The sequence below is a fragment of the Anomalospiza imberbis genome, chromosome 17, assembly GCF_031753505.1.
Source record: "Anomalospiza imberbis isolate Cuckoo-Finch-1a 21T00152 chromosome 17, ASM3175350v1, whole genome shotgun sequence".
NCBI classification, from domain to species: Eukaryota; Metazoa; Chordata; class Aves; order Passeriformes; family Viduidae; genus Anomalospiza; species Anomalospiza imberbis.
The window spans coordinates 3,047,127-3,062,168 of NC_089697.1; the positions used below are offsets into that span (position 1 = coordinate 3,047,127).

Consider the following 15,042-nt stretch of genomic DNA (forward strand, 5'->3'; position numbering starts at 1 on the left):
CTGTTTTAGAGATGCATCTGAAATACTCTGTGGATCTGGAGAGCCCTGCAAAGCAGCTGGAAACCTAATTGTTCATCACGGGTGATTCCAGCTCTGCTGAAAGCAGGGGCCTTACAGGTGGAGGCTCAGGTGTTTTCATGCTGTTTTTTAGCATCTTTAGGAATGAATAAAGTCTCTGCAGGTCAGTGCTGGCATTCTGGGAACTTTCTCCAGCACTGCAAACAGTAGGATCTCGCTGACATTACTGACTTGCTCCTACCTGGAACTTGGTTTGTGCAACATCCCAGCTGAAGGCTGAGAGAGACAGGAAGGAATGATTGATCAAGGCTCAGTTCTGGTGAGAGGAGCTTCTAGCCTACCAAATTGTGTTCCTAGAATTGCAATCTCTTTCCTCAGTCCCGGTTTGAATAGAGGGAATTTGGAGAACAAAGGTACGTGAATAGCTATCTCTGTGCTTATTCATTGCAATTTATCTTGAGCCTTTCAGATGAAAGATGCTATGAGAGACTCAAAATACCCTGTAAAATAAAACAAGACCTGCCTGGAAGGTGTGAGAGACCTAAGTGAGTTAGCATCTGCTCCATGGGCTCAGCTGAAGCCTTTCAGGGCAGATCCTGAGCTGGCTTTGGGGGAGATGGGTGAGGGGAAGCAGAGCTGTGCAGGCACTGCAGAGAGCCAGGGGAGTGCTGAGGAGTGAGCTTTTATGTTCTCATTGCTCTTTATCACCTGCCATTTCTGGGGAGCCTTCCCACTGCGTTGGTATTAGCTGTATAAAATATGTCTTCAGGAAGGTGTAGAAACGTCATGGGCTCCTTTTGGTTTTGCCTCTGAAAAAGCTGCATGCTGGGCAAGGGAAGACAAAGTGTGTGTTTACAAACTGTGGCAGAGAATAAACCCATATACAGAATTAAAAGATCCTGTTTAGCTTCTTAAGAGAAGGTTGTATGGAAATGATTTTTGTTAATCAAGGTGAGACCCCTGTGCTGTCATTTTTCTGGCACTGTTTCAGCAGACAGGCATCTTTATAAATTCCGCAATATGCCTTATCCAAGAGCTCAGCCATGTGAGTTTGGTCTCCAGCATCCCCAATGATTGTTTCACTGCTTCAAGAGGTGTAACTTTTTTATTAAGGGTGGTGGTGGTGGTAATAATGCTGCTGAGGTTTTGTGGTTTACTTCATTTTTTTTTCCCCTCATTGTGGTTGGGCAGAGGAGAAAACTTGCCAAGTTCTTCAACTTGTCTGGTTTGGCCTTGCAGACGTTACTCCTTGTTATGCTGTCCTCTATTACATTAAGAAGCTCTTTAGGAGCTGGTATCTTTTCCCCAAGGACACACTTGTAATCAAGTCCCTTTCAATCTTTTTGATAAAATAACCAGAGTGATCTTTTGCCTACTCTCTGTTGTGAGACACTTTCTGGCTCTAAAACAAATATTCTTCTTTCCAAAGCATCTTGACTTTTTTTACTGTGTTTTCCCAATATTGTCAGTGAATGTGACCACTGGTTTTAAAGGTACCATATCTGTCATGTGCAGTGGTGGAAAGAGCTGCTGTTCCTGTCTCATAAATCCAGGAAAGCCTTAAACTTGCACAGGTCATTAGTGCTTTATTACTAGTTTTGTGCTTTGTTATTGGTATTGTTGCTGAGAGTATAAACCACTAATCTCCCTCGACTTCTCCCCTTACCAGAATTCCCAAATCCATAAATAGTCCTGCCCTTTCTAGAGCAGCCCAGCCTGGAATTGCACTGAAATCCCTGTTGTGGGTGTGGATGTGTCCCTGTGGAAGCCCTCCAGGCTGCTGGCTGGGACAGACCTTCCTGATCAGCAGCTCCCAGTTCACCAAACCCTTGTACTGGAGGTGTTGAGCTTTACCCAGGCTGCTGATAAACACAGTGATACCTGATCCACTGAGCTGCTCCTTGCTGGAGAGCTCATGACAAAAGTCAGATCACAGCTCCTGACAACCACTGGGGAGCAATCAACTCCCTATTCCTTACTCTGCTTTAATTTCCTTATAGCTTACAGTGTCTGTTAGGGAATTGTGTGCATTATTAAATCAAACACCTTAAAGGCCTCCAAACCTCACATCTGCCAAGGTCAGCTTGATGAAGGGATATCAACCCAACCTTCTATAAATTCCTGCCCCTTAACTTTCCCTCAGTCACATAGCTGGACACATTTTTTCCTTTTTTGCCTAAGATTTAGCCCAGAGCAAACCAGTTTTTGTGCAGCTGAGTCACTTCCCTTGCCTTACATGGATATTGGTATGATATTATCAGTCTTCAGAGATGTATTAAAATTAGCACCAGCATGTCAACCATGTCCCAGGGTGCTTTCAGCGAGTTCCTGTTGTTATCCTTCGAGTTGTTCTTGATTGCAGCTGCAGCATGAAGTACTTTGTCTTTCTCAAGTGATACAAGTATATCCTCCTCCTTCACTCAAAACGCAAATGCAAAAATATTTGTTGAACTTTTCTGTCATTATTAATAATTCTGCCCTTCTTCTGCAGCAGTGGGCCCATGCCAATGATAAAAATCTCATTACACTTTAAAACAGCACCTCTTTGTCATACTTAGCCCTTCTGCTGTGGGTTTTCCCTGGTGCCTTTTGATTGTTCTATCAGTTATTCTCCATTTTACAGTCTTGTGTCCATTGATTGTCCTCTCTTAGTTTGTAATAATCTCTGAGTTTCCCATCTCCTGCTGTGAGGAATATTGGCTCCTTGTTAACCCCATCAGAGGTGATAAGGATAAACCTCCTCAGACAACTGAGCATTGGTGCAACTCTGGGACTGACCTATTGCTTGTGAGCCACCTGTGATTCAGCCAATGAGATCTGATGCTTATTTTAGAGTAAATCAACTTTAAAGTTTTTTTTTAGTGCCACCTAAGGGAATGAATTTTAAATTCACTGGGATTTATTGGAAGCTTAATGCTACCTTTGTGTCTCTTTAAACTCCCAGTCTGATTTCTTTTTTCTAAGAGCCATGAATATACGTAAGTGCTCTTGACTTTGTAAGAGAAACTACCTTTGGTATTTCTAACAAAATTGTAACAATCCACTTGTAGAAATTGTTGGGTTTTGGTGCTGAAGTGGAATTGTGTAACACCCAACACCACAGAGCACAAAATGTGTGCCAGCCAGAACTGGATTGAGTTCTGGGCCTGATGCTGTATCCTTCTTATTTTCAGGGATGTGGTTATTTAGGATTTGGAGGGGGAGAGATAGTAAATATTGAAGAGACCTCAGGTTGGACCAGCTTGTAATCACTGGGAGTGCTTAATTTGATGTTCTTGCTGAGTGAACTGGATTTTTATAAACTTTGCTATAGTTGTACCCTCAAGTTCAGAGGAAATCTTGTCTGTTTATCTGCAGAGGGAAGCAGAGCTGAAGACTTCTGCCTTGTATGAGCTGTGTTGTTGCTGTATGACATGGACAGTGAAATTTAATCTTTGCCTTGCTTAAGCTTTAAGGCTAAAAATAGTTCACCTGTCATGTAAGGGAAACTTCAATAGTATTAACCAGGACTTTGGGAAAGCTATGAGAGGGTGTAATGGGGGTGTCATGTACATGAAAGTGCTGGACTACATAACCTGCATTTCATTTTTCCCCCCATTTTCCCAGGGGCAGGTCTGCTTAGAGGGCTGAAGGAGGGAAAATCCAGTCCTGGCCCAAGCAATAAGGGTGAGGTGAAACACTTCCTGACTGGAAGCCACTTGAACATGTCTGGCAATTAGTAAATTGAGATTCCCATGTGAGATTTCCCTGATTACACAGATTTTGGAAGTTGTTTTTTTACAATTTCACTTGTTAAGATATTGCTTTTACTGCAGACTGAACAGGTTTATTTCTGGCCCTAGCAGAAAGCAATTACTTCAGCTACAAAAACATTGAATATGGAACTAGAATTCTCAGCCTGAGAATTTCTGGACCAATTTTTTTTTACTTCTGGTGAAGCAGAATTTGGTGGTGCTATACCAAGAAGAATTGGATATATGCTGTTTTGATTTTAAAACAACAAAAAACACTCCTAAATTCCCCAGCCCTATAAAAATCTAAACTATGGTTTGAGACTTGATGCATATCAAGGTGGGTTTTGTTGGTAAGGTGTGCAGTTGGTATGGTTGTATGGTTTGTAGAGTTTATGGTGTAGACTGGGTTTGCGGGGTTTTTTGGGGTAGGTTTTTATGATCTTGATTTTAGTACAGTGGTGTCTTACATGGATATTTAATGTATGAGGGCTTGCTGGAGATTTGGTGGTAGGCCGGTTCTTTTTAAATTAAAGGTGAGGTGAAATCTCAGCTGAGGGTGCTGTTTTCTGTTTAGGTGCCCAGTCTGAATTCAGTCCTGCATCCACCCAAACGGGTGGCAATCCTGTGTCAGTGTCCTGGGCTCAGTGGTTTCAAACAGCAGCATAGCCTTTGGATACTTACAGGAATAGAAAAAGTGCAACAAACACTGAATAAATTCACAAATCTTTGTACAAACACCGATTTTTACATGTATTTGTGGAATTCTTGGCTCCATTTAGCTCCTTTGTGACTCTGGTTGCGTGGGGTTTTCATGGATTTTGTTTAGTGGAATATTTCAGCAGGTAAACCAGCTGCTTTAATGCAATTCTTGCTCAGGGCGAATGGAAAGCCAGTTTTGGCACTGCAGTCTGGGGGGTTTGAAGCCAGGCTGGGCATCCAGCTCTGGAATAAGCTGCTCTTGGGAGGTGGCAGGACTGCTGCACAAACCCATTGTTGTAAGTGAATCAAGCACGTTGGACTCTGAAATTGGTTTAAAAAAATACTTGAAACCTTTCCATATATTTTTACTAAAAGCTGGGCTTTTGAAAGGAAACTCTGATTATTCACCAAGTTTCCCATCCATGGGTTTTGTTTGACTGCTGTGAGCCATAAGGATACTGATGACAGGGTATTAATTTCATGTTTTAATTCTAAAACTAGTTCTGCTCTGCACCTCTTCAGTGTGTTGGCAGAACTTGACCCCTGTTTTCCTGTCTGCCAAATGAAGATAATGATGCTGCTCTGCTCAGCACAGTTATCATAAGGTACTTGAATATGCATAAAAAGATGGTAGCTGAAAAAGAAACTTTAAAAAGTTTAGGTGTGCCTACATGACATGTAGATAATCAGGAGACTTTGTGCACTTGGTTTGAGTGGGAGTGTGATAGCCACACACTGCCATAGCAGGAGGGCTGGAAATGAGGTAAGGGGCTTCCAGAGAACTCTCTCAAATGCTGTTTTCTGTTAGGTGGGAAAGCTGATGGTTTGAGCACTGAGAGCCTTGCCAGGTTCCCAGTAGGGGATTGATTCTTCACACATCTTTGAATGCACAGCCACTTAGTAACTTCCCAGGCTAAAATGCTTTCTCCCATCAAAAGCTTAAAGCTTTGTGTTGTTGGTTTTTTTTTTTTTTTTTTTTAATTATTATTTTTTTCAAGAGACTCTGTGTAAGTGAGCTGGAAATATCAGCAGTAGCTGTGATTCAAGTGAAATTCCTGCTGCTAATTACACAGGCTTTTTGCTAAAGGTAGTAAATAGAAATCATTCATGGGTCCTTAGAGGCCTCAAAATCATTCAGTATTCAGGGTAAATATATCAGGGAGCTTCATAAGAGAATAATTTTAAAACAAAGCCTGGTCAGCTCTTTAATAATTTACTGATTGTGATAGGAAGGAGAATATCTAATAACTAGCAAGATTGGCTTTCAAGTAGAAAATAAATTACTGTTAGAGGAGTGTTTTTTCAAAGAATCATAATTACTATTAGAGAAACATTTGGTTATCATATCAGGTCTTGATTGCTTTACACGCACTTACTGAGGCAAAGGCACTTTATGTGATTGTTTAGGAAGCTGCAAAGACAGATTTATTCACATGACACTTGTCTGAACTAGGGAGCTCTCAAGCCTTATCAAGTCCAGTCTTAAAATACTGCAAGTGGTCCACTGAAAGGTTTTGGTATCTGATGGCCACCTCTGTTCACTGGTCTGCCATGGGAAGGGAAGCTCCTGGACTCACAAAGATGCTCCAAGGACTGGAACACCTCTCCTGTGAGGCCTGGGGTTACTCAGTCTGAAGAAGAGAAGGTTCCAGAAGACATCAGAGCCACTCCAGTGTCTAAGGGGGCTCCAAGAGAGCTGGAGAGGGGCTCTGCAGGGACAGGACAAGGGGGAGAAATTCTTCCCTGTGAGGGTGGGGAGGCCCTGGCACAGGGTGCCCAGAGAAGCTGTGGCTGCCCCTGGATCCCTGGGAGTGTCCAAGGCCAGGCTGGATGGGGCTTGGAGAAATCTGGGGCAGTGGGAGGTGTCCCTGCCATGGCAGGGGGATGGAATGAGATGAGCTTTAAGTTTCCATCCAACCTGAACCATTTGGGGATTCTGTGACTTTGGCCAGCTGTCAGCTATTGAGTTTTATTTCTACAGGCTGCATTTAGGATAGCTATAGGAATTCAGTGGGGAATACAGGCTTGCACAGAAAGGCAAGTCCTTACTGTAGGATATCTTGCATCTGCTGATGGTGCTGACTATGGCAAAGCCAGAATACAGCCTCTAGGAGAACATTATTAGGAAAAGAGAAATATGAGCAGTCCTTGCCTCCATTCCCCAGGATTTGGGTCTGTTTTGGTCCAAGAGGCCCCATGAGTTGGCCACTGCAATGGCAGGGCCAGGGGGGTTGGTGAGCTTGGCTTTACGGGAGGTTTCAGGCTCCTGAATAGGGAAGATGAAGAACCATCATGTGGGAAATGTAGGGGGGAGGCCTTGCACCCGTGTGCAAGTCTTGAGGCTGTCTACAAATGCTAATTGTTCACCTAAACACCTTTAGATGGACTTTGCCATGGGATGGGATGGTCAAAGGAGGAGGGAAAGTTGAATTAAATAGTGAAGGACTGGGTGGCTGGAGCTGTGTTTCCTACAGGCCCTTTGTCCCTAACACGAGTTGGCCGGAGGAGGAGGAGATTGCTCCTTGGTTTCCCAAGCTGATGAGGCTCTGCTGTGTGACACTGTGTTCCTGCCTCCTCTGCTAATGACTGTTAATGACACAGCACTGAGAGGGAAATATGGCCTTAATGAACCCTGATGAATGGCTATGTCTTGAAGAGGAATTAAGTGATATTTTTTGATGGGGGGAGAGTGAAGATACATTAATTCTAATTACTTTTATTTTATGGCACTCTATATTTTCCAAATAACTGATAAAGTTTATGCTTGGCTGTAACACTGCTACAAATTCCTAACAAAAAATATTTGCTATCATTATGTTAGCTTATAAATTTCTCTGTAGATTTTATTAGCTAAGCTTCATGAGCAATCCATTAAAAACGGGAGTTGTGGAATTTGCAAGTTTTCCATGTAGTTTACTTGAAAACATCCATGTTTTCCTGAATGAGTGCATAATGGATGTCACTCTTTAGTCACTAGTCATTGGCACATTGCAGGGGCTGGTGCTCTGTGTGCTGTGCAGGAAGAAGAAAGGCTTCCACCTCCTGCCAATGCTCAGCTGCTTTCTTTATGTGGGCTCAAATCCCCTGGGTGCAGCTCAGGAGAAAATAAGGGAACAATTTATGGTTTTACTCTGAGCTAATGCACATTGTCATAAATTTTAACAGAACTGGTTTACTTTTAAAGTAATTCCCAATGTTCTGGGCCTCTTTCACCTTCTAGAGAAGTTGCAATCACAGAATTGCTGAGGTTGGAAATGACGTTTAAAGGTCATTAAGTCCAACTGTGTCAACACAGCAGCACCACCATGTTGAACTAATCCAGGTCCCCAGTGCCACATCCACAGGATTTTTGGAGCACTTGCAGGGATGGTGATTCCCCCACTTTCTGGGCAGCCCATTCCAATGCCTGACTACCCAGTGGATGTAGAAATTTTTCCTACTTATCTCTACTCTGTACTTCTGGGGTACATCCACGTAGTGACAGGTTCTGATTTTATATCTGCAAAATAGAAGTGAAAAACCTGCTGTGGGTTCACGTGTGTATGAAGTGTTGAACATCTCTGGCTTTTCCTTTCTGACAAACTGTGCTTTCCAAAGTTTCACAAGCTGGAGTGATTGAGACAACTCTGCCATTTTTCATTTCTTAACCTAAATGGTTTATAATTTTTTTGGTTTTGTTTATTTGGTTTTTTTTTAGTTGTTGTTGGTTTTTTGGTGGGTGGTGTGGTTTTTTTTTTGGTTTTTTTTTTTTTTTTTTTTTTTTTTTTTCAGCTTCCAAATCAGGATTCTGCAGTTTCTGGGAAGGAAGACAGAGTGAGGCAGTGGAATAAGTGTCTGTAATTTGTCGTACTGAGCTTGATGTATGTGGGGGAAAAATGACTTTCAGATATGCTAGCTGGATTTAAGATTGTCACAGCTGTTTATTTTTCCTTCTACCCCTAAAAAAAAAATCAAGATACTTCTAAGTTTTTAGAATTAGTCATTTTTTCATTCATGCCATTGCCTGCTCCAGAAACTGGGCTTGGAGTGATCTTTAACTGGTATGCTCCCTTCCTTACACCTGTCAAATACAGTAGTTATTTCTGAATCCCAGCAGATACAAAGATAGAATATCACTTTCAGATGTCTTGCTGATGTTTCCTATTGGAAGTGGAATCTCTGAATTGTCTGAGTTAAGTAGCAACAAATTCATGTCCCCTGCCTGGAGGAGCTGTCCTGTTCCTTGTGGCTGATGAAAAGGCCCTTATCTCCCCTTTCAGTGGCAGCATCCTCTGGAAAGCTGTGCAGAGCACCCGCTTGATGATGCAAATATCATCCAGATCCCCACTTCATAGTGTTAATTCAGATTAATTTTATATCAGGCAAAACTTGCATGGAAGCTTTCAATGAGAAAAGTGAGCAGCATCAAGCACTTGAACTTGAGATGTATTATGGTACATGATGGAACTTGGGTAAAACAGGAGTTTTACCTGCTCAGTGCTTTGGGAACAGCTAAAAAGAATAGGATTAGTGGGGAAATATTCTGTGCAGGGAAATGCACTCGAGGTCTCAGTGAGTCAGAAGGTGGCAGCAATGACACTGACATCCCTCTGTTGTGCTTTGCCTTGACAATAACTTACAGCTGGCACTGCAAGAACTGCAAACTTTGGATAATGGTGAAGAGCTCAGAGGGATCTTAAAAATATTGAATAGAAATAAAAGGTTGGCTGAGCAATCTGTCGGTGCCCAGCCTGTCCCCCATGGAACAGCACAGTGCAAATGCTGCACCAGCTATTCCTGCTGCTCAGAAAATCCTCTCTTCTCCCTCCTAGGCCTGCCTGTGGATCTGCAATGCTGCTGGCCCGGGCTCCCTTTAGCCTGGTTCTGATTTCTCTGTCCCTGCCATCTCAGGCTGCATATGAGAGCTTTCCCTACTGGGCACAACCAGGTGTTTTCCAGAGGGAATATCCCCTCTCCCAGTGCAGGTTCCACCCACCCCGAGTCTGCAGCCAGCACAAGGAGCCAGGTGCTGCCCCTTCTGCTCTTCAGCCAGGTGTAGTGAAGTAGAGCCAGGCAAGGTAAACATTGTGTGTTACAGCTGTCTCTGGAATTTCATTAATTGTGATCTATAAATTCAGCTACACCCACGGAAAGCTGTGCTTTCTTTTAGAAAGATGCTTATCAAGCTCCTCTGACTATTATTCTGTTATATGGGAAGATGAAGTTTAAATTCAAGACTTGCTGCTAATGAAGAACTGCTGGGCTGTTTGACATTTTCAGATGTTGCCTCCTTGCTGTACCTTTCTATTTACATGTGTCTGCTTATGGTATTAATAGATTGCTTTTCCATGATCCAGCATTGTTAAAATAAACTGCTAGATCCAGGTCCTTTTAGCATTTCCCAGAAGGTGTCATTGTGCTCGTGTCTAAAGGTGAACTTGTATTTCTGAATAATTGATGGCTGGTAGTTAATTTCTTTATCTTCAGAAAGGAAGAAACTTATTAATGAGGATAATGCATGAGAGATCAATGCCAATGTGTGTGACATCGATTAATGATTTCAACTTGTAACCAGGTTGGAAAAAGCAGCTGGGCTCTGTATTTGAGCCCATAATTATCTGTAATTGTGCTGATTACTTGGTGGGAGTGGAAAAACAGATAAGGCCCCACTTGCAGGGTGCAAAGAACTGGGTAGAGGTCTTCTCCCTAATGCTCACTGAGCTGGCTTATTATTAACTCCGCAGTGGTTAAATTTATGCACAGATGTGGTGTGGGTTTATTTTTCCTGTGGCAATGGCATGTCTGGATGTGGACATATGTATTATAGAAATGGATGAATCTGCACAAAGAAGTGAAGTCAGTACTGGAGACACAGTTTTGTTTTTAATAATAAAAAATTGTAATCAGGAAGGCAGATGGTGAAGTTGCAAATGGTATCAGGAGAATGACCTGAGGTGTTAAGTTTCCTTACTTTAATACCATGACAACAAAAGCTCAACAGATCGTATTCTAGACCCAAACTTTCAGTGCATAATATAAGGAAGTGGAAACTTTTAATCTACTCATTGAAGTTTACCTAAAACTTTCACCCATCAATCCTGTTTTTTAACCAGAATGCTGCCTAATAGGAAGCTCTGTAATGAAAAGTGTAAGTTGTCTTATTTATTTGTAAGTACCTATTTACTGCTTGCAAAAAAAGAGTTTGCTGTATTGAGCTGAGTGATCTTGGTGAGTACCGAACTTCTCAAAGCTGAGGTTCTCTTTAAGCATCCACTGGTGTGTGGAATGAAGCTTCTCCTGTACCTCTAGGACTCTGCCTATAGCAAGACTTGAGGGAGAGTTGTGTTTTGGGGACCTGTGTACCCTCAAAGAATCCTGTAAAACTGCAAAAAGATGTTTTCCTACCCTTCAAAAAAAGCACATGGGCTGTGGAGTACTCATTTCCAGGCAGAGGAGCTGTGATGTCTGTAGCAGAGGCAGCCTGGCTGTGGTCTGTGAGTCAGCTTTGTGCTGGAGCTGTGAGATGTTGTGCACACTGCAGGAGTTCCTCTAACTTCCCATTCTAGCCTGGTAGTAAGATTGGATAATTACATAGTAACTTTTTTTTTTTTTTGTGAAATACTTCAAAAACACACGGATTGAATCAGTTTTGTGAGCTGATCTTGTTTAATGTGTTTCCTTGATTAAATACATCAGCTCTCCTAACATGACAGTGCCTTCAGTTGTTTAGCACTTCATTTTCCTTACCACAAGTGGTACAGATTGTCCCTGGAAAACAAAGACTTTTTTTTTTTGTCTTTTTTGACCCAGTGAGGGAACAGTTTTACAGAGTCAAGAAGCCTCAAGTGACAAGCTCAAAAAAACTTCAGTTTATGTCAATGTTTTCTTTTTTAAGCCACTTGAGAGTCATTAGTAACAGCAAAATCATCTGTGGTGTTGTACATGAGGATGGGATCAGACTCAGAACTTTTTTTTTTGCCATTTTTAGAAAATGTCATGTAATGCATATTAGCCCTGGAATGTAGAAGTCTGACAAGACCCTTTTGTAGGGGTTTTAATTCTTCATGCCAGCTCCAAAGCCACCTATTATAAAAACTTTTGTGTGCATCACTGCTTGGTGAGCACCTGAGTTTTAGAGCACAACTTGTCCCTGTCTTGCTTGCTGGTTTATGAACCAACATTATGGCTCTGTTTGAATTTCAGGAGCTCCCTTAGCTGTAAATGAGTTATACTGATGGCATGGCTCTTTATTTTTAAATTACACATTCCTTATCTGCAGCATGTTTTCTCATTTCCCTTCTCCAGCCTTACAACTTCTTTTAATAGCTGGATTTCAGCCCACCACTATATATCTAGTCCTCAAAGATGCTGTTGTTTTCTGGAAGACTATTTCAATCCTCCTGGGTTACAAATATCTATTGACTTTGTCATTAACTGGAATAATTTCAGACTTCAGGATTTTGTGCTTATGTCTGCCTAATTGTAGTTTATCCTGTTCTTGCTGCAGTCATCCTGCATCTTATATTCTTTGTTGTCCTTTCTCACAACACTTTGCGTTCAGACAATCCTTTATAAAGTTTTAGCCTGATTTTAGTTCAGCCTAATGCTTGCCTTTGCGCTATTTACTGTCCAGGGTGGCTGTCTCTTGTCAGTTTTTTCCTAGATTCTTGTAGGCAATTTATTTCTAACCTTTCTTCTCCATCTAGATCTTCCCTCCCACCCTTCCCCTTGCTTATGATGCAGACTTCTTGGTTTGAAAATGTCCTCTATAAGAAGTATTAAGTTTCTTTCCTTTTAACTCCCTGAGATCCTTGGACCTCAGGAAGTCACTTGGCTCACCAATTCTTTTGTCATTCTGAACATGAAAGCCAGACTTGCTTCTGTTTATTCCCTTTTAGTTTATATGAAAACAACTTTAGAGTTTGCTTTTTACAACTGTTCTTACCAGCACCATCCCTATGTTTCAAGACTTTCTGTTCTTTGCACTGGCAATTTGCACTGATCTAAGAATTATTCCAGTGGTTTCTATGTCTACTGTGCTGGCTGGATCCTTTCTGCTGCCTAGCAGATTACTTAGTGAGGTTTTCTTCTTGTTGTTCTGTTCTCTGCTCTCCCTTCATCTACAATTATACTTGTTTGTGATTGTCTCTGTGGTGAATGAAAGATAGAGGCATGCCTTAATTTCTGACATGATGCTGACACCTAAAGAGTGGGTCACACATCATTGATTGGAGGGGTTTTAGGGCTGGGCATAGGATTTAGCTGCCCAGGGAAGCTGTGGCTGCCCCTGGATCCCTGGAAGTGTCCAAGGCCAGGCTGGATGGGGCTTGGAGCACCCTGGGGTAGTGGAGGTGTCCCTGCCCATGGCAGGGCTGGCACTGGGTCATCTGTAAACCCACCTTCCAACCCAAACCTTTCTCTATTGAGATACAGGGTCCTCGCAAGCTCATTTCTGGCTGAGGCTGTGAACAGCTGAAGGGGGAGTATTTGCTGCAAACTGATGCTGCCTCTGTTGGCTCTCAGGGTGGTGCTCTTGCAGCCAAGGACTCGAATGTGCAGTTCTTCAGTGGTTACTCCAGAACCATAGCATAGTTCAAGTTGGAAATGACCTTCTAAGAACATTGACCCAGCAGTGCCAAGCCCACCACCAACCCATGCGCCAAGTGCCACACCCAACGTGCCTTTTAAATCTCCCCAAGGCAACCTTTTCCAGTGCTTGACAACTCTTTCAGTGAAGAAATTTCTGATTATCCCAGCAGGCTGAGTCCTGAGGTCATCCCGGCCCCTAAGAAACTTCCATACTCCGGTAATTATACGTCTCCGGCGCTTTCGTAGTATTTAAAGTGAAACGCCAGCCGGTTGTTTCAAACCCACATCGGCGCTCCCGCCGTGGTTTGGAGACGGAGCGCGGGCCGTGCCCGGGGCAGCCGCCGGTCCAACACCGCCCCCTTCGGGCCCGGCAGCGCCGGAGCCGCGGGCGAGCCCGGGAGCACCGCGGGCAGCGGGGCCCGCAGGGACCGGGCTCGGCTGCGGCCGGCAGCGGCGGCCCGCCCGCGCCGCTGCACTGCCCGCTGCGGGCTGGGCGACAGCTGCTGTGTCCGGGCGGTCACGGCTCTCCTTCTCCTGTGCCAATTCCAGCCCCGGTGACTGAGCCAGACTGACCTGATCCCTAGTCGGGGCCTCGGCTTTCCTCCCACTCTTAGCATTTTGGGTCAAGACGTTACCTATAGACAGTAATTCTTAGAATTGTGCCCGGAATTGTCTCCCTGCTTGTGCCTAACTCCTAGGAGTGCCCAGGGCGCGGTGTGGCTCGGTGTTCAGCAGTGAACTCCCGAAACTAAAGTGAATCAGGATGGAAATTACTGTTTTCAGCTGTAGGTGCCCGTGAGCTGCTCGTAGCAGCCGCCCCATCAAACGGCGGGGCTCGGGGGGCCTACCTCCCCCTGGCTCCAGCAGAGGGTCGCTCCCTCCATCCTATCCCATCCCCGCGCCGCTGCCGGCCCCAATCCCACCCCCAATCCCAGCCCTCCGTTTAACGCCAGCCCCTGCGCTGCCTCGCCATCCCCGCTGGAGCCAGGGCAGGAGCAGCAAACCTGGCTGCGCCGCGCGATGCTGTGCTCCAGCCGCTACCGCGGGGCGCTGTGCGTGCGCGCAGCCGGGCTTGAATAGGCATCGAGCACCCCGAAACCTGCCCTCCCCGCCGGCCGCGGAGGCAGCCGCTCCCCCGGGGGAGGGGGCCGGGGGTGCCCCCGCCGCGGCGGGGCAGCGGGGCCGGCTCTGCGCGGGCGCGGCCGGCGCTGGGCTCGGGGGGCACCTCCCGCCCGCCCCGCTGCGCTCCCCGCCCGCCGCCACTCCGGCGGCTCCGCCGAGCAGCACCGCGGCTCCGGCTGCCGGGGCCGCCGCCGCGCAGAGCCACCAATGCGGGGGATACTGGCGGGGAGACAGCGGCTCCGCGGCAGCGGGGAGGGCAGGTGAACTCCGGGGAAGGATGACCGGCGTCGCCGCGATCGTCTTTTTCCTGCAGCTCTTGCCCAGGGCGGACGGACAGGTCTTCCCAGGTGAGTGATGCCCGCCCGGCCGGTGCCCCGCTCTTGCATCCCCCGGGTACCCCGGTGGCGGGCGGCTCTCCCGGCAGCCCGAACTCTTCGCCTCGTCCGTGCCTCCAGCCCCGCGGCCTCGCAGGGAGCTCGCGGTGCCATCCGGGGAGCGGCAGGGGATGGATGGAGGCGCCTCGGAAGGCGCTGGCCAGCGGCAGCGAGCAGCCTCGGTACCCGCCGGTCGCGAAGGCGCCGGGGATGGGATGCGAGGGGCTCTGCCCGGCCGTGCGGGGCTCCGCGGGGTCCCGCCGGGACGGGGGCAGGAATCAGACAGGGGCCGGGGAGGCTCGCTCCCGCGAAAGTTGTGTGTGGCAAGAGGTGACAGCATCGCCTTTATTCTAGGATTCGCGATACGTGAGGCGTTTTTTGGTGGTAAAGAGCGTTTGCGAGCCCAAGGCAGGAGTTGGCTCCTGCGGGATGTGCAGCGCAGGGGGAGCCGCTGCCTTTCCTCTCCGGTCAGGCGAAGGGGTCTGGGCTTGCTCAGGGAAGTTTAGTGGCAGCTGTTCCACCACTTG

At 45.8% G+C, this 15,042-nt stretch overlaps 1 protein-coding gene and 1 long non-coding RNA gene across 2 annotated transcripts in view; one reads left to right on the forward strand and one right to left on the reverse strand.

Moving 5' to 3' along the window:
- Positions 1-691: 691 nt before the first annotated feature.
- LOC137483949 (uncharacterized) lies at positions 692-6,021 on the reverse strand. The gene is made up of 3 exons (XR_011004686.1): positions 5,828-6,021; positions 2,255-2,432; positions 692-843 (listed from the first exon to the last, which is right to left on the reverse strand). It is a non-coding gene; the product is annotated as an uncharacterized lncRNA (long non-coding RNA).
- An 8,185-nt stretch (positions 6,022-14,206) lies between these two features.
- The window catches only part of PTPRT (protein tyrosine phosphatase receptor type T), a 444,327-nt gene continuing 443,491 nt past the window's right edge, over positions 14,207-15,042 (forward strand). Inside the window, exon 1 of the mRNA XM_068207489.1 lies at positions 14,207-14,488. Coding sequence (XP_068063590.1) covers positions 14,419-14,488 — 70 coding nt within the window. The 5' untranslated portion in view covers positions 14,207-14,418. The remainder of the gene's footprint in view (positions 14,489-15,042) is intronic.